Source organism: Podarcis liolepis (assembly GCF_965112155.1).
Source record: "Podarcis liolepis genome assembly, chromosome: 16".
In the NCBI taxonomy this organism is placed as follows: Eukaryota; Metazoa; Chordata; class Lepidosauria; order Squamata; family Lacertidae; genus Podarcis; species Podarcis liolepis.
In genome coordinates, this window is record NC_139567.1 from 28,340,748 (window position 1) to 28,367,676 (window position 26,929).

A 26,929-nucleotide genomic window follows, 5' to 3' on the forward strand; every position below is an offset into this window, starting at 1 on the left:
GTCCATTGACAGCCACCAGTGGCGTAGCGTGGGTTGTCAGCACCCGGGGCAAGGCAAGTAATTTGTGCCCCCTAACCCGTGGATTTGCGCCCCCTAACCCGTGGATTTGCGCCCCCTAACCCGTGGATTTGCACACCCTAACCCTAACCCCCAGATGTTGCGCCCGGTGCGGCCGCCCCCCCTGCACCCCCCACGCTACGCCACTGACAGCCACAGCTCCTATCCTTCCTCAGCACTGGCCAGGCTGGTCTGGGCTGATGGAAGTTGCCCAACAACATGCGACTTGTCCCAGGTTGGGACAGGCTGAGCTACCCTGACTGGAAATGGTTCTTCAGGCTTTCAGGCACGAGCCCTTCTCAACCCTGCATGGAAATGACTCAGGGATGGAATCTGAGACCTTTTGCAGAAAAGGCATGCATTCCACTACTGAACTATATTGGTTCTTCCTCCCCCAATCTACATATGGGCAGGAACCCACCTTCAGTGTGAAAGACTCTTTTCCCACTCAATGAGCACCAGCTTGAAGTTGCATGATATCCAGATCGTTGATGAGATTCCAAGAAGGGGGGAGTCATTCTATGATCCACTTAAACTTGCATGAACTGCATGGGATATATATATATGGGGGAGTTGGGTATTAATAATAATAATAATAATAATAATAATAATAATAATAATAATAATAATAATATACTGCCCTATACCTGGAGGTCTCAGGGAGGTTCACAGAATAAAATCAAGATATAAAACCACAAAATACATAATAAAAATAAAAGCAACAACCCAATAGCCCCCCACCCTTCACAAAAAAAATACATTTTAAAAGGGCATAGGATATAAATCAGATCAACCAAAAGCCTGGTTAAAAAGGAACATTTTTGCCTGGTGCCTAAAGGTGTATAACAAAGGTGCCAGGCGAACTTCCCTGGGCAGAGCATTCCACAGATGGGGAGCCACTGCAGAGAAGGCCCCTTCTCATGTTGCCACCCTCTGGACCTCTCGAGGAGAAGGCACACAATGAAGGGCCTCAGAAGATGATCTCAGGGTCCGGGTAGGGTCATACGGAAAGAGGTGGTCCTTGAGGTACTGCAGTCCTGAGCCATTTAAGGCTTTATAGGTCAAAACCAGGACTTTGAATTGGGCCCGGAAACTAATTGGTGGCAGGGGGTTCAACTAGATGACCCTTGGGGTTCCTTCCAAGTCTACAATTCTATGATTCTATGGTTCAAGCAGACATTATTCCTAAACCTGTACAGATTTTGGTCCTTGAGGATTCTGTTAGGATACAGAACACTGAGCAGCTGTATTCAAAAAATGTGTAGGGAAAGGGCAGGGATGCAAATAGCCAAAATGTATCTCAGGAAGGTGAGAGGCGTCGTGCTGCAATCCGGTGCAAAAAATTTTGCGTATGCAATCTGTGCCGCGTGAAAAAAACCGGAAAGGCTGCCCTGACTTAGCTCCTGTGGGTGTTTGCCGTGACCGATTAGATTAGTAAATACAAATAAACCCTTTGAAAATAGGAAGAGGGAAGGAAGCCTCCCTTAATCGCATTTCTATTCCCCCTTATCCTCCCTTCGTTATTTATGATGTAATAATAGTGTGATGTCATACCATCCACGTTTCGATAGGAGTTTGCAGTTGTGGGCAGACGGAGACGTTTGGGTTCCTTCCCACAGATGCAACAGGGAAAGGTTCACAGCCATTGGTTAAGATACCATCTGGTGAGATGGTAGATGTGGCTTCGCTCAATACTTGTACCACCTTCTTCCCCATCTCTATGGAAATGGGCTGGTCTTGTCCTCTTCCACTGGGCAATGCCCAATTTTGAAACTTTTTCAGTTTCTCACTTTTCCAGTCTAAAGTTCAGTTCTTCACATTTTCACATCAGTTTGTCGTTTTTTGGTGTGTGTGTGTTTTTTTAAGTCCTTATGAAAATTCACCTGCATCTTATTGAAAAAATAATATCCATACGCAATGTTGCCAAATATATGCATTTTTGCATGTTGCTTTCATCAATATACGCCTTTTTATGCACACTTTGCCCTAGTGCGCTGGTCTTCAACTAGTGGGTTGGCACCCACTGGTGGATCACAACCTGATTCAAGGTGGGTCATAACAGGAACAGTACCACCAAGCAAGTATATGGTAAAAGATTAAGAGAGGGATCCACAAATGGATGTTTGGGTTAAAATGGTCCTGGGCCTGAACAGGTCGAAGATACCTGCCCTAGTATAGACAATTTTGTACATGATAATAGAGAACTAAATTGCAAAATCTGGAGGAGTGCAATCATCAAAGGATGGCTGCATTTTGGTTGTTGTATTGTTTTAGAAGCAACAATAAGTCCGCCTTTACATGCAAATTTAACTGAATCCCACCCACCCACCATTCCCCATTTAGAGTATATCCACTGAAATTACCTACTAGGTCTAGCTGAATCATGTCCATGATTGTCAATGGGTCTACTCTGAGCAGTACTAACATTACCTAAAACCCAGAGATGGAGCAAGGGGATGTGCTGGGAGTGGTCTGCCCTGGGTGTCATCCCTGAGGGAGGGGTGACAAAATCCCGGCCGGGCCCAATTGTGGCCGCACCAGAGCGCACCCCCTGGCCAGGCCGCCATGCTGAATTGCGCCCCCTGGGTCAGGAGTTGCAGGCAGGCGGCACACTGTTCCCCCGCGCTCCTGGCTGGAGGAGGCAGGCAGGCAGGGGAGAGGACGGGAAGGAGGCAGGCGAGCAAACAATGGAGGGGGTGGGAATGGGCACCGCATGCCCCGTGCCATCCCCCCCTATGCACGGTTCACCCCGCCCCTATGGGCAGTTTGTGCAGCCCCAGGTGCCCGAGAAGCTTCCTCCATCACTGCTAAAGCCACAAATGTGTTAGGAGCTTCCTAATGAAGAGATTGTGCAGAGAGGTATTGGCTCTTCCTGAACCTGATCATGTTTTACTTGGAAGCAATGAATCACCAAGGGCTCTGATGCTCACCGGTACTTCAGAGTAATCCCACAAAGGACATTCTAATGCTGGAGGCGAAGTCTTGCAGACTGTTTTGTTGCAGAAGGAAGCCCCCTTCAGGTCAAAAGAGGACATTACACTATTTCTCAAGTCCTCATGAAAATTTATTAGCAAATTTCTCCTAAGCTCTACACTTTGTATGCAGTTTTGCCTAAACTGCATATTTTTGCAAAGCATATTTTCCCTAATATTTATATTTTCCCCAACATAATGAGGTTTGAGGGTGTTCTTTTCACAAATCTATGCTTTTGTTTGTTTGTTTGTTTGCTTTTTTTACACATTTTCCTTGGCTGGGGAAATACATTGCAAAATTCAGAGGCATAAGGATTCCAAGGGACAGCTGTGTTTCATTTCATTTCTTCCTTCAGAAAGTGCCAATCCAGAAGATTTGCCTTTAAATGCAAGCTGAATCGAAGGTCCCCTTCTCCACCCCACACCCTCACTTCCAAGCAGTAGGTCTGCATGTCACCGTTTTATTTTCGTAAGCAACTCTGCGTGGCGTCAGGCAGGCATCTCAGCATTTCCTTCTGAGGTCCTTTACACTGGAAGGGCTAAGGTTTGAGCCTGGATCCTTGCCTGGTCAAAGCCCAAACTCCACCACACCAGGCCCTGACCCTTCACAAAGCTCCCTTCTTTGATTACTCCTGTGTTTCATGGGGCTGCACTAGAAGACCCTTTGAGTCCCTTCCAGCCCTGCAACTCTATGATTCTAAAAATTCATCATTACTTCCAGGTGAATTACAGTGGTACCTTGGTTCTCAAACGCCTTGGTACTCAAACAACTTGGAACCCAAACACTGCAAACCCAGAAGTAAGTGTTCCTGTTTGCGTACATTTTTCAGAAGCCGAATTTGCTCCGCTTTGAGTGTTACGCTGAGGTTTGTCTGTTTTTGCTATTTATTTTGCATTTTGTTTTGTTTTTGTGACTGTGTGGAACCCAGTTCAGCTACTGACTGACTGATTGATTGATTGATTGATTGATTGTGTGACTGCAGTACATTGTTTATTGCTTTCATTTTATGGATCAATGGTCTCGTTACATAGTAAAATTCATGTTAAATTTCTGTATTAGGGGTTGTTTTTAAAAGTCTGAAATTGATTAATCCATTTTGCATTACTTTCTGTGGGAAAGTGTGCCTTGGATTTAGAACGCTTTGGTTTTGGAACGGACTTCTGGAACGGATTAAGTTTGAGAACCAAGGTACCACTGTACTGTACACTTTAACTCCACCTCACACCCGGCATGCACAAAATTTTCCTGTGCCTTTTCTCGTTGGAACCATGCCTTGGGAGTCTGCGAAGGGGAGATTTCTATTTCTCTATTTTTTTGTCCAACGGCCTTGCGAGCTTTTATAAATGATGGTGAAAACCCCTCAGATGCTTTGCCTTAGAGGGGACCTACACACTTTTGTCTCAATAGCCCAGTTTAGGAGAATCCTTTGTTCCAGACCAGGGGTCACATCACCTTGTTAGCAACCTTCCTGAGGCAGCATAGGCTGAAGTAGGCAGCTGTGACTCTTATCTTCATACGGAAAGCACTGCCGTTTTCTTCTGAGCTGGGCAAAGGAACACACTTGGGACAAAGGGCAGTGTCATAGCTACAGGGCACTAGATGGGGTTTTTGCCCTGGGCGAAGCCTCCAGAGGGGTGCCATTGAAGCTCCCAAGTAATAAAGCCTAGTTTCACCCCTGCCTAGGAACAAGCTCAGCTCCGTCTCACGGGGCTCTTGTTCATTGCCGCTGCAGGAAATGCTTGCCAATCCCATCCTGAAGGTGGCGGGCCAGGGCAGAGGGAGATAGCACAGCCCAGAAAAGGCCCCGAAGCTCAGGAACAATGAGTGGAATTTCCTCTGCCCAGCGCGGGCTCTTCGTTCGCCACAAGATAAAAGTCCCGGGTCAGGAAAGGAGGGTTATCAGGAGGCCCCAGAGTCCACTCAGGAGAGATCCTGGAGGAAAACTCTTCCTGTACTTTGACATCCCGTGGCCATTAAGAGAAAGTTCGGTTGGCAGGATAAAAATAAATGTAATCTTCCAGAACAGGCACTGAGGGCGGAGGGAGGAACAACAAGGCCTCGGCTTGTTTCCAGCCTCCCACCAAGTTGCAGTTGTGTTCCGATTGTTGTGAGTCACTCAGAGCAAAAGTACTTCAAACAGCAACACTGGATGAAGCCCTCAGTGGAAGCTTACAAGGAGAGGAGTGGGCTTGTCGAAGGTCATGTGTTGAACAGGGCCAGCCTGAGATATTTTGCTACCCAAAGCGAAGGACAAGATGGCCGCTCTTCCAATCCATGCACAAAAGCCACCTGAACTGGTAACTGATTCTTACTTCCACCTTGGCAATGAGAAGGTGTCCTCCAGGGCACGTGAGGGCAACAGACTATCTACTGGGCAGAGCACGTGCCACTCCCTGCCCTTCAGAATCTGCCACCTGAGGTGGCCACCTCAGTCTGCCTAATGATAGGCCAGCCCTGGTGCTGGAGCCAGGCAATCCCGGAACCGAAACACTTTCTGTTAATGATTCTTCACCCCCACCAAATGACAATGTTTCAGGTCTGTTAGGACGTTAGTGCAGCCAAGTTTTCCTTGGATCATCGTGGTTGTTGTCATCACCACCACCATCTTGGCTGATTGTCATTGCACAGTTCTTTGGCTATGGCAGCGTTCGTTCTGATATCCAGTGGGACACGTTTTGCACAGTTGTGGGAGGTGGGGTTGGGGACAAAAGCTTTGGTGCCAAAGGGGAATTTAAGATGAAGTTAGGCTGCTCCTTGAAAAGGAAAGTAGGAGGATGGGAGTTGCTGCATCATTAAACTTCAGATAACAGACTTGGATAACAGCCCGGACTGGAATGGAGTCAGGGGAAGCTGCGCTGGTAAAAAGACAGTAGGAAAAATATATATACACACAAATAAAGCTGTATTCAACGGACGAAAGGATATATGATGTCTGACATGATTGAGAATCGTAAAGCCAGGGACGGAGATCTTTAAAGCGTTAAAATCGGAATGTGGAAAATATGGAAACAACGAGGAGAGGCAGGACTGAGATTTGGAGATATGCTTCAGAGGTCCAGACTATGGGGAGTCCCCAAAAATCAATAATTATAATTGAATTATAATTTGGTCTTTTTTATTTTAATTGGATTATGATTGGATATATTAATTGGATGTTTTTTATTGGAAAATTAATTTTAAAAATTGTTTTTTTAAAAAAGGAAAGTAGGTGGGGAAAAGACAACACAAAGCAGAAAAATACTCTTCCCTTTAGAGGGTGTATCTAGACACAGGTTAAAAACACTATAAATATGTCAGAAATTAAATTGTTACAACAGAAGGAGGGGGAAGCCTATGTAAAAATCCATATGAATTCCTTTTTGCTCTCTGGTGCCAGTTGGTGTTGGGTGTTTATAACGCATTCAAAACATATTATTGTGACAAATGTAGCTGAGTCCCAAGTCTTCATAACCCAGTCCTAAGAATCCATTAGAGTCTTCCCTTCCTTTTCCAGCCCTTGTTCAGGTTCCTTAATTCTTCATGTTTCTCCAGTCTTTCTCTCTTTCTCTCCCTCTCTTTCCTCCAATACGTTTTCTTACAACACTACTTTAAACAGTCATGGCTTCCCCAAAGAGAATTCTGGGAACTGTAGTTAATTAAGGGTGCTGAGCAGGGCCTTTTCTTCAGCTGGAACTCACCTCAACTCAGTTCTGGCACCTCAGGTGGGCGCCACTGCCATTATAAAAGAACAAGGGAGTGAGTTCTGGCACCTCTTTTTCCAGAAAAATATTGCTGGTGCTGAGAGTTGTTAGTATGCTGCTGTTCCCCTTTCAGCTACAATTCCCAGAGTTCCTTGGGAAGTCAGCTTGATAGTTAAATCACTCTGAGAATAGAAGGCTGCCCTCTAAACAGCCTGTTATGTGCTAAGTACAATAGAATTCAGAATGCAACAGTCTGATTGGTCCTAGAACAATGCAGCAGTATGATTGGTTGGCAGGAACCACACAATCCTGCTCCAGATAGAAGTGAATCCACAACCTGATTGGCTTACAGTAGAATTCCGGAATTAGCCAATAATGTGCAGCCCATTGTGTAAATAATGTATATAAAGCAGATACTGTGTGGGGACTTTCATTCATTCCTCCTCACCACTATGAGCTGAATAAAGAGCATGAAATCACTTTGCGACTCTGAGTATATTTCACAGCCCTTCGAATAGGGGTCCGTCATCGTGGTCGCCCAGCACAGGACTAGCCAACGTGGTGCTCTCCTGGTGCTGTTGGAGCCCTAACCCCAGGGCTGATGGGAGTCCAGCAACATCTGCTTGGTGCCTGTTGTATCCAGCCCCTGCCCTGGCTCTTTCACTGAGCTATCTATTGGGAGTGCTGGGTCCTTATAGACCTCTCCCCTGCCCTGCCAAATCTTCCTGTCTGACTTCTAGGGCTCTGTGAACAGTTCTATCCTGTGATCCATTTGCCAGGGGCTTGGGAGGTAGGAGAAGAGAAGCAGGGAGCGGGGAAAGCCACCAAGAGGAGCTGCAGGATTGAGAAAAGTGAATTCATGGCCATGTGCTTAGAGTGAAACGGCCACCAGGTGGCACATCTCTTTCCGTCAGGTGATGAGCCGCATCAGCTACGTCTGCAGGCGTAGGAAACACTCAGCAGAGGCTGGAGGCAGCAAAAGAAGAAATATTTCTAGCCCTTTCTTGATTGCATTGCTGCTTTGTCTGCATCTGAAATTTACTTTTTTTAAAAAAAGGCTTCATCAAAATTCATCAGTGTTTTGATGTACATTTTCTCTAATATATACAAGTTTTCTAATATACACATTTTTGCAAAACAATTCCCACTAATATAAAGCATTTGTGTACATAATTTTCAGTAATATATAGCTGCACACACCACTCCAGTCTTCAAGTGGTGTGAGATTCCAGGGGCTCCAGGTGCTTATCCAGGATTCACATTTTCTTCGGAATGAGGCTGTGGTGTTTTTCTGATACCTGGTTTATTTACACATGTATGCAACCTGAGCCTGCGATGGAAGGGTTCACAGCATTTACACCCCTAAAGGGTCTTGTTCCCGCCCCCATAGCCACAGCTGTGGATTCAAACAGAAATCAAACATTGCTCTGTCTCTCTCTCTGTTCCCAGTTTGCTGCTTTGCTTCTTGGGCATATCACTTCAAACTCTGCAGCCTTTTGTCTTTCTAACTACCCGTGAGTTGAGGGAGGGGGCTTCACTCATTCACCATCTTGCACAGAGCCACTTCCTTTGTTCCCCTTACTGGACCATCACCTCACCAAGAAGCTAGCTTGGCTGTTCCAGGAATCAGAAGAGGGTCCAGGTTTTTAGCCTAACGCTGAAAACCCTAAACTCATAACTATGCAGTGTGTGCACATTGCTTGGCTGGAGAACTGCACTGAAGAATTCAAAGGAGCATGAATTTCAGATAATACCTCGTTTGGGAAAATACAAATTAGGCAGGTCCAGCTTTAAACGTGAATTGAATCGAATCTCTTTCCCGTCCTTTGCTAAGTCCCAGCATTGGAGCCTCAACGCCTGATCTATGGCTAACATCACAAACTACAGGAGACAAAACGTCAGCAAACTGGAGGGTGCGTTCCAAAAGCGTGTGCTTGTGAGGATGCTTCCCATAGCAACCCACAGGGTCCAAGCCCTGGGGTATGTCAGAAAAGGACCCCTTTCCCTAGGTCTGGAGGTCCTGGGATTCCCAGCACAGGAGGCAGTGCAAGCCCATTAGCACGAGGGCAGGGGAGACGAAACTAAATGTTAAGCTTTGCTTGAGGATGCTTCTTCCGTTCTGTTTCCTTGTATCTGTATGGCACAACCTCACGATAATTGCTGGAGCAAGCAATTTTCGCACAAGACACATCACACTTAAAATTACTGTTACTGCTTACATGCAAATAAAGGGCAAGCATCGTTTTGAACAACCGTTCTTCTGAACATCCTTTAGAAAGAGGGGAGGAGAGATTCAGCTGTGGTTCCTCCATTGCAGGGGGTTGGACGAGACAACCCTTTTGACGCTATAATTCTATGATACTATTAACCTGAAACGAGAAATGACTGTTGCCTTCCCTTGTTGCAGCGGAGGGGAATACAGTGGTACCTCGGGTTAAGTACTTAATTTGTTCCGGAGATCCATTCTTAACCTGAAACTGTTCTTAACCTGAAGCACCACTGTATTTAATGGGGACTCCCGCTGCTGCACGATTTCTGTTCTTATCCTGAAGCAAAGTTTTTAACCTGAAGCACTATATCTGGGTTAGCGGAGTCTGTAACCTGAAGCGTATGTAACCTGAGGTACCACTGTATCTGCAAACTCCCCAGCTAGTGTTCCCTGTTACGGGAGGAAGTTCTTGTGCAGGGAGAAGTCTCGTCTGGCCCCTTTCCCAACCAGCTCGCATTCCACTCTAGTGGCATCAGGCCTGACGGAATTGTTTAAGGTGGTTAAGGGTACAATATACGTTTTAATATTTCCTTCCCGTTTCCCTCCTTTGCTAATGCGAAAACAAGGAGGCGTTAAGACAGGAAAAGCCCTCACATTTACAAAGTCTACAAAAGCCAGGGAGTTCATTGTCAGAAGTGTGCGCACAGTGGGTGGAGTAATTCCTCGGTGCATAAATATTAGGCTACAAGCCCGCTGAGCCTCATATTTGGTTCTTTGATGGTGGATGCCTCTGGAAAAAAATGTGGGTTATTACAGGCATATTCATGTGATCAGGTGGCCCAGGGTAACTGTGAGAGGAGGGGGAGTGCCCAGGCTTTGCAAGCTGAAGGTCTCAGGTTCAATCCTTGGCACGTCCAGGTAGGCCTGGTAGTCTCCAGTCCGAAAGAATGGAGAGCACCTGGCAATCACTGCAGACATGAGCTCAATGAACCAATAGCTTCCCATATTTTCATGTAATCTCTGGACATGGTTTTTAAGCAGAGTTGGGATGGCCATCTGTCATGGATGCTTTAGCTGAGATTCCTGCATTGCGGGGGGATGAACTGGATGACCCTGAGGGTCCCTTCCAACTCCACAATTCTATGATTCTATGCCCAATGCAGTTTGCTTTCTGCGGGGCTGCCCAGAGACTGCAGTTTCTGCAAAACGGAACATCTGCGCAAGACCACACTTGACAGGTTCTCAAAGATCGGTTCCAGCTTCCTATTTGTCACTGGGCCTAATTCAAAGTAGGGGAAGATCTGTCTGTTTGGGCCCTCTCCAGTTCTCGTTTTACCCATCTTAAATCTAGCTCTCCAGATACCTGCGGCAGCCTATATTAAAAAATCCTCTCTGGCTTCTGATTGGAACCCGGGACGTCTCATTTTGGCTCCGGTGAGAGCACATCCTGATTTCCAACTGAGGCATGTCAGAGAGTATTCTTTACCTAACACATGCCTGCTATTAAACAGGGGTTGGTTGGGGGAACTGTGCTGCAAAATTCAGGTAAGTGCAGATTTCAAAGATTGGCTGTGTTTCAGTTCTCATATTCTTCAGAAAGTGCAGCTTTTATGGATTCACCTTTAAATGCAAAACAAGTTGAATTTCTCTGCCATCTAGAATGGTAACCCATAAGCAGAGAATCTATACCAGTTGCTGGAAACCATAGGATGGGAGAGGGTTCTTGTTCTCAGATCCTGCAACAGGCATCTGGTTGGCCACTGTGAGGACAGGATGCTGGACTTCATGGGACATGGGCCTGATCCAGCAGGTTCTTCTTGTGTTCTTATGTTCAAGGTCTTCAGGCAGGCATGGCCAAACTTGGCCCTCCAGCTGTTTTGGGACTACAACTCCCATCATCCCTAGCTAACAGGACCAGTGGTCAGGGATGATGGGAATTGTAGTGCCAACACAGCTGGAGAGCCAAGTTTGGCCATGCCTGGTCTTAAGGCCTTGGATGTGGGCCTCTGAAAGAGTTCCTCTCCCCTCATCATCCTTTCCAGGCTGTGAGGTCATAGAACTGTAGAGTTGGAAGGGTCATCTAGTCCAAAGCCTTCCAGTGCAGGAATCATAGCTGTGAAGGCTCTCTTGGTGCTGCTGAATGAAATCTGTGACTTGGCAGTAGGTCCTCTTCCCAGGCCTGGAACCTCTTCTTCCCCTTGAGTTTCAGCTTATGACTGCTGAGGCTGCCTTTCAGTGTCAGTTGAATGCTTTCCTCTTTTACCAGATTTTCTGTGAGTCCTGGAAGGCTTGCTCCCTGCCTTGCAGGCCCTTTCCCACCTGGCCTGGGAGAGCAGGGGCCTCGATTGACTCCAACTGCAAAGGCTGAGGCTGCTGAAGAGGCCAGAGACAATCTTGGCTGTCTTTTAGCGCAGACCCAGGTCACTGAGCCTGAGCTTCCACAGCTACCACCTGCCATGAGCCACCATTGGCAGGAACCGGCAGCAGATATGTCCTGCACTTATGGTAATATTTTACTCTCTTGTTTAATTATGCTGTTTTGAATGTGCATTTTATATTTGACTTCCTTTAGTAATGTTTTCTTCCGAAACGTTTATGATAATTTTGTTGTTGTTAACTTTGCTGCGTTAAATGTGCATTCTGTAACGTTATACTTCCAAATCTTTAAGAGAATATTTTAGTTTCCTGTTAATTATGTTTCTTTGAATGTATACTTTAAACTTGACTTTCTTAAGTAATGTTTTGCTCTGGATTGTTGTATTTGATGTTTTAATGTAAACCTCTTTGAGAGTTTTTCTTTAAAATATAAAGTCGTATAGAAACTAATAATAACAACTGCTGCTGCTGCTGCTTCCCTATACAGGGCTGCCTTCAGATGTCTTCTAAATGTTGTATAGTTACTTAACTCCTTGGCTCAGGGGTTGGATAATTCCATACCCTCCAACATTTCTCCAATGAAAATAGGGACATCCTAAGGGAAAGTGGGACATTTCAGGATCAAATCAGAAACCGGCTTCTCTAAATCCGGGACTGTCCCTGGAAATAAGGGACACTTGGGGGGTCTGCACCCACTCACACACCCCTCTCTATCCACCATCCAGGCAAACAAGGTGTATGATCAGAGATCAAGCATCTGTTCCAGGAAAATCCAAAATATGGGTTGCCATGTTTTAAAAAGTGAAAATCTGTACGCAAAAGATGTTTAGTTTCCCCCAAAGTCTCAAAAAAGAAGAAGTTTTTGAGCGTTTTTAAATGAAATTCACCGAAATCTACACTTCCAGCATGGGATGCCATATCCCTGCAGTTTCCTGGAAATTTGAGCAATTCACTGTTTCCCAATGGATGAATCCCGGCTATGTCCAGGAAATTCTGGACGTATGACAACCCTAAAGAGAAGCAGTGAGGGATGTTCCTGTTGAGAGTCCCAAAGGTCATGCAGGGTGGCTTGGAGGGCCACACAAGGTTCCCCTTTTCCCCGCTCTCAAGGAAAAGACCCTCCCCTTCAAAAAGGCAGCCAAGGACACACACACACATTTTGGCTCTACACCTTATCTGTTTGAAAGGATCGTCCTGACATGGTTAGAGCCTTGCAGCTTATATGGTATGCATGAATGGTCAAGAAACACCGCCATACAAGGCCAGATTTAGTTTTGATGAGGCCCTAAGATACTGAAGGTAATAGGGCCCTTTTATATGCCCAGCTGTGCTTTGCCAACAACAAATTGTCACTGTTTTTGTGTGTTGAATATATGGTAATTTATGGACCTAATAGATATCTAAAGCCATTTGCGCATAACAAATAGGAGCATACACAACACAAATCACTGTTGCTGTATGTAGGTTTTATTTTATTTGTTTTTTATCTTATATTTTGGAAACCTACATCCAGTTGTTGTTTTTCTTTTAATTTTTTGGGGGGGCACCCAAGAGAGTGGGGCCCTAAGCTATAGCTTGTTTAGCTTATACGTAAATCTGGCACTGCCACCATATATAAATATATATCTGAACAAATCCTCAATTAGAGAAAGAACCATTTATTTTATCACTTTTAAAACATCATAATTCATCATCATCATACAACAGTCTTTAGCTTAACACGTTTCTTTTCAGAAAAACAAAAGGCCCCAAAGTTTACTTGCAAAATTATATATATATTTCTATATATTTAATACCCAAAAATACACTGCATATATAAACTAGAAAATACATCTTTCAGGAATGTTTCATTTTGCAAAATAGGATTGACCCACATTCCAAAGAGCACAAACATGGAGAAAGATTAGCTTGACCTCTTGTTTTTGTTTAGCAAAGAAACAGCATCAGTGCTTGGGTTGTATCCAACCAGCGTCTCCTCAAGAGTAGATGCATTGGAATGAACAAAACTAATCTAGTCATGTGTGTTTATTTCAATGGGTCTACTCTGAGCAGGACTAGCATGGGATACTGCCCGTTGTCATGTAAGCTTTTCTAGATTGTGCTTGGGATGGTACATGCAAATTGGAGGTGTCAGTCTTGTGGCTGGGGGAAGACTTACAACCAAATTTCTGCCAACTTCATTCAGATCATGATAGCCCAAGGTTGGGTGGACCTGTGGCCCTCAAGATGCTGTTGTTGGACCCTCCAATCCCCAACAGCCAGCATGACCAATGGTCAGGGATGGTGGGAATAGTAGTTCAGCAGAATCCGGACAGCTACCAAAGATTCCTCATCCCAGAAATAGATTTTTATGGCCTTTTGCCGCTGTGGTTTTCAGGTAAGATCTTCTGGGAACCTTTTCTACACTGACTTGTCTTCCGAGGAAACCCTGGCACACCTGTCATGGGACTCGTGTCTCATGGAGGGTCCTGAGAAGGCTTCTGGGGAGCACTCTCAGGTCTCTGAGGCCCCACCTTCGTTCTTCTTGGGACCCACCCAAGAGAACACTCTTGTTGGTGTGGATTTTATGAAGTGGCTGCTTGTGGAGGGCAAACTGGTGGCGGTGGTGGGTTTTTTTTTTGAAAGTGTGTCCACCATTAGGAACACAGGGAGCCGCCTTATGCCAGGTCCAGCCATTAGTGGAAGAAGTCCAGGGACCCACTCAGCAGAAGGAGCAGGAGGACTCCAAGACACAGCAGGACTGGCTTACCAGGCACAAGAGCCTGAAACTTGTTCCCAAAGTGGAAACTAATATGATGCCCTCACAATGCCATAGGACTCCAGTTCCCATCAGCATGGCTTGTGGCAAGGGATGATGTTAGTCCCAACAACTTCCAGAGGGGGCGCCACAGTAGCTGCTCCTGGTTTGCTACCTAAAGAGGCCCTTTGCACAACACAGGAATAAGATGAATAGCTCAGCTGGTTAGAGTGTGGTGCTGATAACGCCAAGGTTGCAGGTTCGATCCTTGTATGGGGCACCTGCATATTCCAGCATTGCAGGGGGTTGGACTATTATCCTCAAGGTCCCTTCCAACTCTATGATTCTATGAAATATTTCTATGAATCTGGAGCTTTGGGCAGGGGGAAGGAACCCCAGGATCCCCAGAAACACAGAATAAAAACTAGGGATTTAAGTCAACCAATTAATTGTTGAGTTTGAATTATGGCAGAGGTGGGGAGCCTATTTATGGCCCACCAGATTTTGTTGGGCACCCAACTGCCCACCCCCCAACAGCCCAATCCAGCTTGTTCAATGGTCAGAGATGCTGGAAATTGTAACCGGTTCTGCTGGACTAGGGAGAAACAGCAGATCCCAGTTTATTTTGCTTATTTTGGGTGACAAAACATTTATCGGTTTTGGTTTGCTTGCTTTTAGCCTGGTACCCTGGAGGAAAAATTTACTGGGGTAAAACAAATCTCTGCATCTGGACTGCAACCAGAAGAGCTGAGGCAAATGTCCATTTTAAGGAAGAAATGACAGGCCAAAAATGGTTTGTGCTGTATGACGTGATCGTCAGAGTTATTGCATCCATTCTGGCAGCTAACAAATCAACCCAGAAGAGTTTTAGTGCCTGTAGAAAGAGAACCTTGCTCTCTTCTCATGGAACCCAACCCTATTTAATCATCACTGTTACATATTCACGGCTTGATCAAAATACCAGGTACCAGGCAATAATCAGAAATAAACTCAAATGTGAGCTAAAGTGGTATTTTAATTACCCAGAATGCCTTAAGACATATCTACACTATGAACTGAAAGTGGTTTAAATGGGCATTTTCTCCCTTCAGGAAACTCTGGGGACTGTGGTTCTGTGAGGTGATTTAGGGTTTCAAACATACAGCCGTACCTCGGTTGTCCAACTTAATCCGTTCCGGCAGTCTGTTCGACTCCTGCAACTGTTCGACAACCAAGGCGCGGCTTCCAATTGGCTGCAGGAACTTCCTGCACTCAACTGGAAGCAGTGGAAGCCGTGTGAGACGTTCGGCTTCCAAAAAGCGTTCACAAACCAAAACACTCACTTCTGGGTTTGTGGCTTTCGGGAACCAAAACGTCCGATTACCAAGGCGTTCAAGAACCAAGGTACGACTGTACTCCTGTTCCTCTCATCAGACTTCATTTCCCAGGATTCTCTGGGGGTAGCCATGGCAGTTAAAATGGCACAAAATCAATGTAAGTTTGTAGTGTAGTTGCAGCCCTAGTTTCCGGATATAACCATTGTTCTTTTCAAGACCACGGGCTTGTTTTTCCAACAGACACATTGCATACATTTTCCTTTTTTTTTTTTTTAGTTTATTTTTTTTAGCAAAAAAAAAGTTACAAAGCTGCACCCCAAATGTACAGATTGAAAAGATGTACAAATTACATTTTTAAAAACAACACCAACAACAATGGATTTGATAGTAAAAAAAAAACAACAACTGCATTTGTGACCGAGGTCAACTCGTTTTAGTTTTCATCTTTCTTTTTTAATACTGTGAGATATAGGTAAAAACATAACTCTGCATAATTTATACAGTAAGTTGCCTTCTGACTTGGTTGACCCTCTGAGTAGCGGCCGGACAAACGCACAGCGCTCGTGAATCGGTTATGCTCTCGCAGCCCCTGAAACCCTGGCCAAGCTTGGGAGCTGCTGTCATTTAAATTAGTTCCATTTTGCATTCATAAGACTACCTGCCCATGATCCACTATAACTTCTTCTTTTTCCCTTGGTCTCAGATGCTTCTGGAGATATTAACAAAACTGATACAACAAAAATGCACATTCTCAAAAGGTCCTTTCAATGCCCTTGTCTTAAAATATACATATTTATTTATAGGAATATATATATTTATTAATTTCTCTCTCTCTCTCTTTTTTTCCAGTTGGGTGAAAAGCAACAAGCCACAATTGGCTTCATAGCTAAGATTCCAGTTGGGTGTCTCCAAACAAAGTCCTATAATATAGGAGCTTGCTTCTGCTTCCGCCCCCAAACCGGAAAACAAAACAAAAACAAAAAAACTGGTCATTGCCATTAGTCTGGAACAAACAAACATTTATCTTCTAAGACTTAGAGGTCTTGGTCTTTTCCTTCCCAAAAAAACAAGAAAACAAAATAAGCGCCTTGGACTTTACAACGCTTTGTCTAAGATCTGAAGTGATAACCACTGCAAATTCCAAAACGCATTCCACTTGGCTCTAGAGAGGATATAAGGCTTAGAACCAAAATAAAACGCGTAATACTGGCCCACCGGAGAATCCACCTGCCTGTCCAAGACAGAGTTACAAAAAAGAAAAAGTTGACTCCAATAATAATTATAATAATTATAATAATTATAATAATTATAATATCCAGTTTTTTAGCTTTCTTCCCAACGGAAAGGCACATGTCCAACAGAAACAAGAAAAGAAATGTCCAGAGATATCCACGGTTGGAAAAAGAACAGCTCGTCACATGGAGAAAGGCGCCTAGTAGTAGCTGCCCAGGTGCGATGGCATATGGGAGTTGGCATGGCGGGGCACGTTTGGGTTGGGGTAGATGCTTCCTGCCGGGGAAGTCCAATAGGGCGACGCGGCGCCAAAGAAACTCGAGGAAGTGACGGGCATGGAGGAAGGATGTGGAGGCACAAAGTTCACCTTCTGCTGGTGCGCATGGTACGAAGGCACGTAGGAGAGATCCGAAGGGTATTTGTACATGGAGGACTCGGTGGGGTGAGGCTGGAGCGCCTGGGCAATGCCGTGAAAGTCAAACTTGTAGGCATACCTCTTGCCGTGCACCTTGGTCATAATGTTCTTGTCGTAATAGTAGCGCAGGGCCCGGCTCAGCTTGTCGTAGTTCATGTTGGGCTTGCTCTTGCGCTCGCCCCAGCGCTTGGCCACCTCGTCGGGATCCGTCATCTTGAACTCCCCGTTGGTGCCTTCCCACGTGATGCAGCTGGCGTTGGAGCTGTCAGACAGCAGCTCCAGGAGGAACTGCCAGAGCTGGATCTGACCGCTCCCTGCAAGAGAAGAGGCCACAAAACGCCCAGTTACCAGGAGGTACAGTGCCCCAAAGCCAAGGGGCCGGGAATATCATCTGCCAACTGATAATTGATCAATGCCAAAGTGGAGCAGTGGTTAGAATGCCAGACTGGGACCGGGGAAAGACCAAGGTTCTTTTTTAATATGTAAAAAATTATTTATTTGGTTTTTCAAATTAAAATTTTACAGAGATATATCAGACATATATCATGAAAACAAGATTCCAAGGAATCTCCTGGACTTCCATCCTCCCCTTTGTGGGTCCTGTTATTAATCATTTCCTTCTGCATCTTTTATGATAATCCAAATCTTCTACATCTCCACTGTGTCCAGAATTCACCCTTAAACTGCAAGTGATATTCCAATACTACTAATGATTTTAATTGTTTACAATGGTCTTTAAGATCAGTTATAATTTTCCCCATTCCTTATTAAAATCTTGGTCTTCCTGATTTCTGATTCTTCCGGTCATTTTAGCCATTTCAGTATAGTCCATCAACTTCATCTGCCATTCTTCTCTGGTAGAGACTTTGTCTTCTTTCCATCTCTAGGAAAGACCAGGGTTCAGTTCCCCCGACTTGGCCATGAAGCTCCCTGGGTGAGTTTGGGGGCTGGTCAACTTCCGGGTTGACGCGATCTGGAAATGGCGGATTCCCTCCGAGCTCCGGAGGGAATCGGCTCCACTGAGGATGGGTCTTTGCCGCGCCGGCGACGCGGGGACCCTTAAAAACCGCAGGCGCGGAAGCCTGCGGACTGAAGACTCGGCGGGTGCCTTAAGCGCCCCCCCTGATTCGCAAAGAGCCTTTTTAAAGGCTGCGGAGGGGATACGGGGGTGGCGTGGCACTGAGAGTCGATCGCTACCTCGGTGGAGCGAAGCCGCGAGCCATGACCGGAGAGCGCTGACTTCCTTCCTTGAAAATTTGGACTGAAAGAATCACCCGTGAGTAAAACGGATTGGGACTTTATAAAAATTTTACCTTCAATTGGAGACGACCGGGGGGTGTGCTAAAAGGAAGTCCGCACCCCCCCCCCTTGCAGACCATCTAAGCAACGACACAAGAGATAAGCTGGAGAGCCTACCCTTGGCGGGGTGAGTTAAAAAGGACACTAACTTTCAAGATTTTACTAAAGGAAATTTTGTGCAGGAGAGTGGAGTTTTGGAAACCTTCCTTTTGTTTTAAACAACCCCCCCTCCCGGGCTCGGGAACGTCCTGCCTCTGTGCCTGCGTTAGAGCTGCGGAGTTTGACAGCTGTCAAAGCTGCCAAACAGGCGGTTTAAAGTGAGAAATTGCCATTTAAGATTCCTATGGACTAAGACGAGTTATAATTGAGCTGAAACTGTTGGAAACAAAGTAATAATAATTAGTTAAAGGATTGCTGGTGAAAAGGCAAATAAGTAACAAGATTCCCCCTAGGGGGAACTCTGTGAAACTACAATGGATACAATGGCTGTGGAAGGAAAGTTACTAGTGGAAATCGAAAGGATGTTTCAATTGGTGGGAATCTTACAGGAGCAGAGCTTGGCCATGAACAAACAACTTGAGACTATGACCTTGGGAACAGGCAACTCTGCTCTTTGTATTGAGGACCTTAATGAGAAAGAATCCACAGCTGATTGGGAAACAACATCTACAGAGCTGGAAGAGACTAAACAACAAGAAAAAGAAGAAGTAATCCTGGGAAGCAACAACCAAAAGTTGACATCTGTGGAATACAAGCAAGGAGACGCTGGGAACATATTCACCACAAGTCTGCGAGAGATACAGAAGAAGAAGGAGGAGGCCCCAAGACAAAATGGAGTACAGGAATTTAAAATAAAGAAATATGATTGGGGCCTCCGTTTGGACTTAGACTTGGAAGAGATAGACTTTGTGGAAATACTTCAGCAGCTACCTTTGAATCTTCTTGTCGGAAGAGGACATACTTTGATGGTGAAAGAACTTTTCCCAGATCTGACGACTGCTATAAAGGACTACCAACAGGACAGGCGGAGAGGAACGGAAATAGATTTGAAAGCCTCGGACGTGAGGAACCCAGGCTGAGAACTTCGAATTTGGATTTTTATTGGGAAGGGACAAAAACCGGGGATGGGAGGGAGGGAAGAAGAGACTCTTAAAAACTCTCAAGACTTTTAGGTTTGGTTAAGATGACTCTTAATTAAGATAAAATGAAAATCGATGGAAGAGAACTTAAGTCCAACTTATGAAAATTAATTTTTATTATAAAAAAGGAAATAAGATGAATAAGATTGTTAAGAGGAGAAATATCAACTTGCTGACATAATCTTGAAACTGGGATGCATGAGGGGGGGTGGGGGGAAGTCAGGGAACAAGGTTATGAAATGGGGATTTGCTGATTTTATACATGTTTTTGTCTTTTGTTTTTTCTTTGTGTATGTTTTGTCTTTATAAAAGCAGAAAACCAAATAAAAATTTTATAAAAAAAAAAAAAGAGTTTGGGGGCTGGTCACTGCCTCTCAGCCTAGCCTACCTCACAGGGTTGTTGTGGGAATTAATTGAGGAAGGGGAGAGGACCATGCAGGCCGCCTTAAGCTCCTTGCAGGAAAAGGTGAGCTATAAATGGAATAAAAATATTGGTGGTGGTTTGTCTCCAATGTCATTCCAGGTGGCTTGGAGATGTCTATATCCTATTAATCCCAATACCTCCTGGATGTGAACCGGACAAGAACAGGCATAGACAAATTCGGCCCTCCAGATGTTTTGGGACTACAACTCCCATCATCCCTAGCTAACAGAACCAGTTGTCAGGGATGATGGGAATCGTAGTCCCTAAACATCTGAAGGGCCGAGTTTGCCTATGCCTGGTTAAGATGATACATGGAATGTATCTTCTCTATCTGTCAGGGTGTGCATGTGAAATGGCAGCCATTTGTGGGGGCTGGACTGCAGCTTTAGGAACCCTTTTCTCTATATACTGTAGTCTAGACAAAAACCTCCCTCCTATGAAGTTGCCATTGCCAGAAGTTGCTGGTGGCACCAATAGCCAGTTTCCTCTGGTGGATATAACAATCCCCCCCTTGACGCAGAGTGATAATGAACTGTCCCCCATTAAACCAGTTGTTCCCAAAGTGGGTGATACTACCCCATGGGGGGTGGAATTACCAAGGAGGGCACTAAAAGGCAAGAGGTGCTGGAGGTATAAATGACTATCAGATTTTGAAAAGCTGATGTCACTGGATCAAGTACATCAAATTTTGTTGAATTATAGCTTTAATTGGATTTTGAATAAACGTGCAATTAATTGTTACTGTTGCGAATTTTACTGCATTGTGTTCTTTTGAATGATGCTATTTATAGATTTGGGTATAGGGCAGTGGGGGCAAGTTTATGGAATCAAGGTGGTGGTGGCCTCAAAAGGTTTGAGAACCACTCAATTAAATAGAAGCTTCAGAGGGGATTTTTGTTGGGACTTCATGGGGGTGGTGAAAAGGGTTAAACCCTTCCTCATAGCTCTACTCCTGGTCAGACCTGGTCACGCTTCCTCCCCCTGCAGCTGCTTTTTAAAAAACAAGGATGACCTATTATCCTCAGTAAATTTTATGTTTCCCTTTGGGGCCCCCGGACAGCTGGTCTACCTGGCGGCTCCCATGAATGAAAAATCACAACACTCTGCTTGTTTGTTTTCTGTTAAATAGCAGCCATTGGAGAGGGAGGAAATTCGCCTTGTGAACAGCCACTCTGGTTGGCTCCCAGCAGAATATTAAAAGTGTGATAAAACACCAATCATTAAAAACTTCCCTAAACAGGGCTGCCTTTCAGATGTTTTCTAAAAGTCAGATAGTTGTTTATTTCCTTGGCATCTGATGGGAGGGCATTCCACAGGGCAGGTGCCACCACCGAGAAGGCCCTCTGCCTGGTTACAGTGTAATCACATGCTCAAACCAGCTGCAGAAATTCCAGCTAATATTTTGTGAATGAGCAAACTGGCTGTGGTGAGGTATGAGCTGATCCATCAAGTCAATGCCATACATTGGTTTATTATTTCTTGGACCAGATGAAACTGACAGGATTTTTTATTTTTTGTTTTGCCAATGCAACTATGACCCACCCATACCTGCCTTCGGAATTCAACAATGATATTCCTTGTGCTTAGGATGTCTGTGTTCAGGTAATGATTTTTCAAGCCTTGTGAATCTTGGCATTGGATTTAGAAAACTCCAGCTAGCCAATATATATTCAACAAACCTCCTTTCTTTCTTTCTTTCTTTCTTCAAAATGAATACTGTGCTCGCCCCTCCCCAAAAAAGGTCTTAGCTAACAGGAATGCTCCCTGGACAGAAACCCAGTGACCTTAAACTAAAACAACATGTGACCCCAATAGTTGGTGAGTGTTTCATTGAACGGGGTGGGGGGTGGGACCCAGAGTGAGAACTGCAACCCATATAGGAGATGAGAGCCATAAGGTATTGATCTAAGAACTGGAGAGATAGAATGAGCCCATGGGCTGTTAACCTGTTGACCCACTAGACTCACCTGGGTTGGCTAAACGGCTGCTGGTAGGTCCTAAAATCTGGTAGGGATCTAAGTAAAGAGACCAACAAAAGGAAAAGAAAATTAGACACTGTTGCACCAAAGACTACTTATCACAGCTGCAAACTGTAATGTTATTGTTAGCTTCAACGGGATGCTATTTCCACTGTCCATAAGAGCACCTGAGAGATCCCTGCTTGCTGTTCATTTCCTGGGTAACCAATAGTTATACATAGAATATTTATTAAGGGTGTGCATCACCTCTGTGTACTTTCTGAATTACGAGGCAAATAGGCATGATTTGGGTAAGCGTAAAACCACTCTTATGTCATAGTGGTATGATGATGACGATGATGATGATAATAATAATAATAATAATAATAATAATAATAATAATAATAATGCTCCACCCATCTAGCTGGGTATATACATATTTTTCTAAGGGAATAAACTTTCAACACCAGTACCTGGCTGGGGTCGCTGTTGCTCCACACTCTTGCTCACAGCTTGCGTCCCTCCCAGAGGAGGACCTGGGGGTATCAGAGAAACGAAAGCATTTCAGATCGCAGGAGAAAAAAGGAAACAGATTCCATGCACAATAAAAGAAGACTGTGTAATACAGTATTTGAAGGCAGACCTTGTCGCCATAGTTCGTGTTTTTCACCAATGAGTGGTGCTGGTGAAGTTCTCCTGAGCCAGGCTGAGCAAGAGACTTTGTGAGCTCAAAAAAGCCAGCCTCGGAGAAGAGGTGAGCCTTACCAGCTCCTGGATTTTTCTCTGGTTTGGATTCAAATCCAATCCAGAGAAGAATTCCCAGTTGCCCTGCCCCACCTTGCCACTCTGTCCACCTCACCACAAAGCCGCTCTGTCCTTCAACCCCCACAGTCCTGCTAGCTTCCCCCCACTCCCCTAAATATTCTCAGATTGACTCAGTCAATCCAAGGTCCTCTTCTTTGTGGTCTGTTTATGCAGGCCTTCCAGATAGCCTACAATAGTTTGGGTCTCTCTGTTTTTGTAAAAACAACAAAAACAAAAAACCCTGTGTATTTTAATCGTAGGGGTGTTGTGTGTCCTATTTTCATTGCATTTGTTTAGTTGATAAGGCAATCAATTTTATTGTATATAGCCAAAGGCCTTTACAATGGAGAATAAAAGGAAACTTTCCCCTAAAACAGGCATAGGCAAACTCGGCCCTCCAGATGTTTTGGGACTACAACTCCCATCATCCCTAGCTAACAGGACCAGTGGTCAGGGATGATGGGAGTTGTAGTCCCAAAACATCTGGAGGGCCGAGTTTGCCTATGCCTGATCTAAAATCATACAACGTAACCTGTAGCAGTTTACAGCATAAAAAGAAATTTACAACATTAAAACTTAAAATTGGAGTGCAGCCACGTAGCTGGAATGGAGCTTCTTGGCTGCCAGTGCAAATTTGGCTACCTGGTGTGTAATATGTACCTGTAGATGTTTATCTGCTAGGAGTTCAACTGTTATGTCCTGTGCAGATTGACCTGGAAGCCATTTAAGAATTGGCAGTATAAATTTTCCTCTGGGCGTTGTATACAGGGGGCAAATCAGCAGATAGTGTGTGATGTCCTCTGCCAGATTGCATCCATGTATACATTTGCAATCCATATGGGGAATTTCCTGATATCTCCCTTCCAAATATGCTATGGGCATCTGTTGAAATCTTAGTTCCACAAAGGCCCTGCATAGTTGTGGGGTGGTCAGAGTCTCAAGGTAATGGGGCCTTGAGTGATTGATCTTAACTTGGGGGGTACCAAGTAGAGTAATGGGTGGCAATGATGGGTGCTCTGTCTTGGTTGGCATCCTGATCAAAAAATCAAAAAAGGGTGCCAGTATACATCCTTGCTTGACACCTCTGTTAATTGGAATTGCCTTGAAGGCCCAGTCTCACTTGCATGAGGTTCCCTCGATGTACTTGTTGGGTGAGCCAGAGAAGTCTTTCATCTGTATTTGAATGGGCCAGTTTGTTCCACAGCTGTCCCCTATCTATTAAATCAAAGGCTGAGGAAAAGTCAACGATCACAGCATAGAGAGTCTTATGCGGGCTTTTGGTGAATTTACAGATTAGGTGGTACAAAACAAAAACTTGATCTGCCCGTCATAAATCCTGCTTGCATTTATTTAGTTTTGATTTCAATGCTTTCTAAAAATGTTTCATTTTATATTTACATTGTTTTATGACTCTAAGCTGCCCAGAAACTTTGTGCTACGAGGGGATGCTAAAGTAAACATCCCTTCCGCAATGCTAACTGATGTCTGTTTGAAACTTTTTAATGGTTTTTATTGTATGTTTTTAAAGCTATAAACTGCTTTGATTTTTTTTTATGATACAACGGCATACAAATATTTTAAATACATGAATAAATAAATAAATAGATGAGTTAGCTGAGCAGAGCTCCCACTGAAAATAGGGGGAGTCAATGAAGTCATGCCTAACTTGTCATGAGTCCTTTAATAAAGCCCATGTTTTATAAAGCAAGTCTGAATCTAACCCAATATTTACACATGTTTACTAACGGAAGTTCTTGAGATGGCTTAAACTAAAATTAAAACACAGTAACACAGGTGGTCGGGACTTCAGCGTCACTTAACCCCATTCCTCCACGGTATGAACATCAACAGAGCCAATGGCACTACTCTCCCTTTCTATATCTCAGCTGAACACTTTGTGTTCTCAAGCCGAGATACAGATGAGAGTGACAGCTGAGATGCCTAACCGAAGAAATCGGCTGAAGTCTCTGCTTATTTTGAGGTCAAAGTGGATTAAAGACTCTCTCTTTCCTTTGTGAGAGAGGAAAAGAGTCGGTGGACATAGCCATTGTTGTAGCGCTTCATTCAATTTTTTTTTAAGTTAAACAGGATGTGCCAGTTGTCATCTAGGCCATCGGCAACTCACTTTTGTTGTTGTGGCTGGAGTTCATGCTATTGCCCCATCCTGATCTTCTGACTGCATCGTAGGAAGAAGCATCTAGGAAAAAAGAAGAAGCGAATGTTTCATTTAGAGCAGGGCACAGAGGCAAGAACGGGAGAAAATAATGGCTTGGTTTTAGGAGGTGGTTTAAAATTTGTGCTTGCTTTCTTTACAATCTAGGGATCGAGGCGAGCTAGTGCTCTCTGAGATGTTGATGAGCCATGATGTTGATGAGCCTTCCCTGACCATTGGACATGCTGGCTGGGACTGATGGGAGTTGGAGTCCGACAGCATCTTAAGGGCCACAGATCCCTCGCTCCTGTTGTCCTGGATTTGCTGCAGCCTAGCCATGTGAGAGGCGGGCATTGCCATCGGCAGCTGTGAGGTGCTCTGAGACGTCTGAAAAGTCAAGCTGAGCCCAGGAGACGCAGCATGCAAATAACGGACGTAGCCAATAGCACCTTGAAAGGAATACCGTATTTTTTGCTCTATAAGACTCAGTTTTTCCCTCCTAAAAAGTAAGGGGAAATGTGTGTGCGTCTTATGGAGTGAATGCAGGCTGCGCAGCTATCCCAGAAGCCAGAACAGCAAGAGGGATTGCTGCTTTCACTGCGCAGCGATCCCTCTTACTGTTCTGGCTTCTGAGATTCAGAATATTTTTTTTTCTTGTTTTCCTCCTCCAAAAACTAGGTGCGTCTTGTGGTCTGGTGCATCTTATAGAGCGAAAAATACAGTATGTAGGAAGCGGACACAGGGGTGTCCTGTTTCATATGCAGGGGGTGCTCATGCCAAATAGACCACAGGCACCATCTACCTGTGGGACCTTTTAAAAAAATGTGAATACACTTGTTGACATGTAACCCTAAGCCAAATCGTAACCTCTCTTACCATTTGCCTGCCCTCCCTCAGTCCTCCCACTTCCCTTGCACTTTTTGTTGACTCACTGCCTTGTTTTGCTTCTTGGTGGCAGCTGCAGCAGCCCTAGGATGTTGGGGTTGGACTCGATGACCTCTGGGAGTCCCTTCCAACCCCACATTTCCATGATTCTATCATTTTAATACTCAATGTGTGTACATGCTGGCTTTGATCTTTTCCAGCCAGCAATTCCGCTAAAAAAAATTAATAAATCCTGGAATTTCCATGTTCCAAGAGAGCAAGAATTTTGCCTCAGGGTAACAGCTCTGAATCAACAGGATTTGAAACCGGAAGATATTATTGAATGAGTATCCACAGGACCAAAGCCTAATACCAAAAGGAGTAACAGGGCGAGCCACAGCCTTACTCAACAAGAAAAGAACCAGCATTTTAAAAAACTAAATGCTTCCAACATTTTACCATCAGCAAATGAGATGCCCCGTTTTTGTGGCTCATTGGTTTTTTATTTTCAAAACAAAACAGCATTATGGAACTTTAAAACTACAACAGTGCTGTCTGCACAGCACTTCTGTATACGACAGGTTTCCTAGACTCTGGCCCAAGGTCACCTCCATGGTGTGCATTAAAAGAAATTTTATGCCACTGTTAACACTCACAGAGAATCCTGGGAAACGTAGTTTTTTTTAATGGTTCTGCCCTCCTGGAGCTACAGTTCCCGGCACCCTTTGCAAACTATAGTTCCCAGGATTCTCCATGACTGTTAAAAGCTGTATAATCATGTATTAAATATACAGAGTAGATGTGATCACACTGAGTCAGTGAAATAATACACTTTGCAAGGAAGAAGAAACTGACAACCTACCACCAGAAAGTTTGAGGAAACTTTTGGTCCTTGCCAATCATTTTCAGTTCTTTTTGTAAAAATAATAATAATAAAAACCCCACCACTTTCTGTCTTTCTGTCGCTTTCCTTTAGCCACAAGTGCAAATTCCCATCCCTGCCATCTGCTGAACCTGGCACTTGAGAGACCCTTGAAAGGGCAGTTTTAAAACCAGTCCTGAGATAATGCTCTTGGGGTGGAGAACAGCTTTAATCTCCCAAACAAATTAAAGCCAGAAGATCCTATTGTCTGCTCCTTTTGGGAATGACAAAGACTGCAAAAATTGTCAGATGGAAAAAAAACCCTCATGTTGTTGTCTCTTCCAGCTGGCGCAGGGAAAGCTTCCTTGGTATTTTCCTGGTTTCGTTTTTTTAAATGCTAGAAGCTGGTGTGGATTTTTTAAAAACAACAA

General features: G+C 44.5%; 1 protein-coding gene and 1 long non-coding RNA gene across 6 annotated transcripts in view; both read right to left on the reverse strand.

The window, feature by feature from the left end:
• Positions 1-13,302: 13,302 nt before the first annotated feature.
• Positions 13,303-26,929, reverse strand: part of FLI1 (Fli-1 proto-oncogene, ETS transcription factor) — a 120,535-nt gene continuing 106,908 nt past the window's right edge. For all 5 annotated transcript variants that reach the window (XM_083479331.1, XM_083479330.1, XM_083479332.1 and 2 more), the window contains 4 exons: positions 24,746-24,817; positions 22,290-22,352; positions 21,826-21,873; positions 13,303-17,310 (listed from right to left, as the gene is read on the reverse strand). In XM_083479331.1, the coding sequence (XP_083335457.1) occupies positions 16,781-17,310; positions 21,826-21,873; positions 22,290-22,352; positions 24,746-24,817 (713 nt within the window). In that variant the 3' untranslated portion in view covers positions 13,303-16,780. The remainder of the gene's footprint in view (positions 17,311-21,825; positions 21,874-22,289; positions 22,353-24,745; positions 24,818-26,929) is intronic.
• LOC310695346 lies at positions 17,487-21,035 on the reverse strand. The gene is made up of 2 exons (XR_014520023.1): positions 19,803-21,035; positions 17,487-17,951 (listed from the first exon to the last, which is right to left on the reverse strand). It is a non-coding gene; the product is annotated as an uncharacterized lncRNA (long non-coding RNA).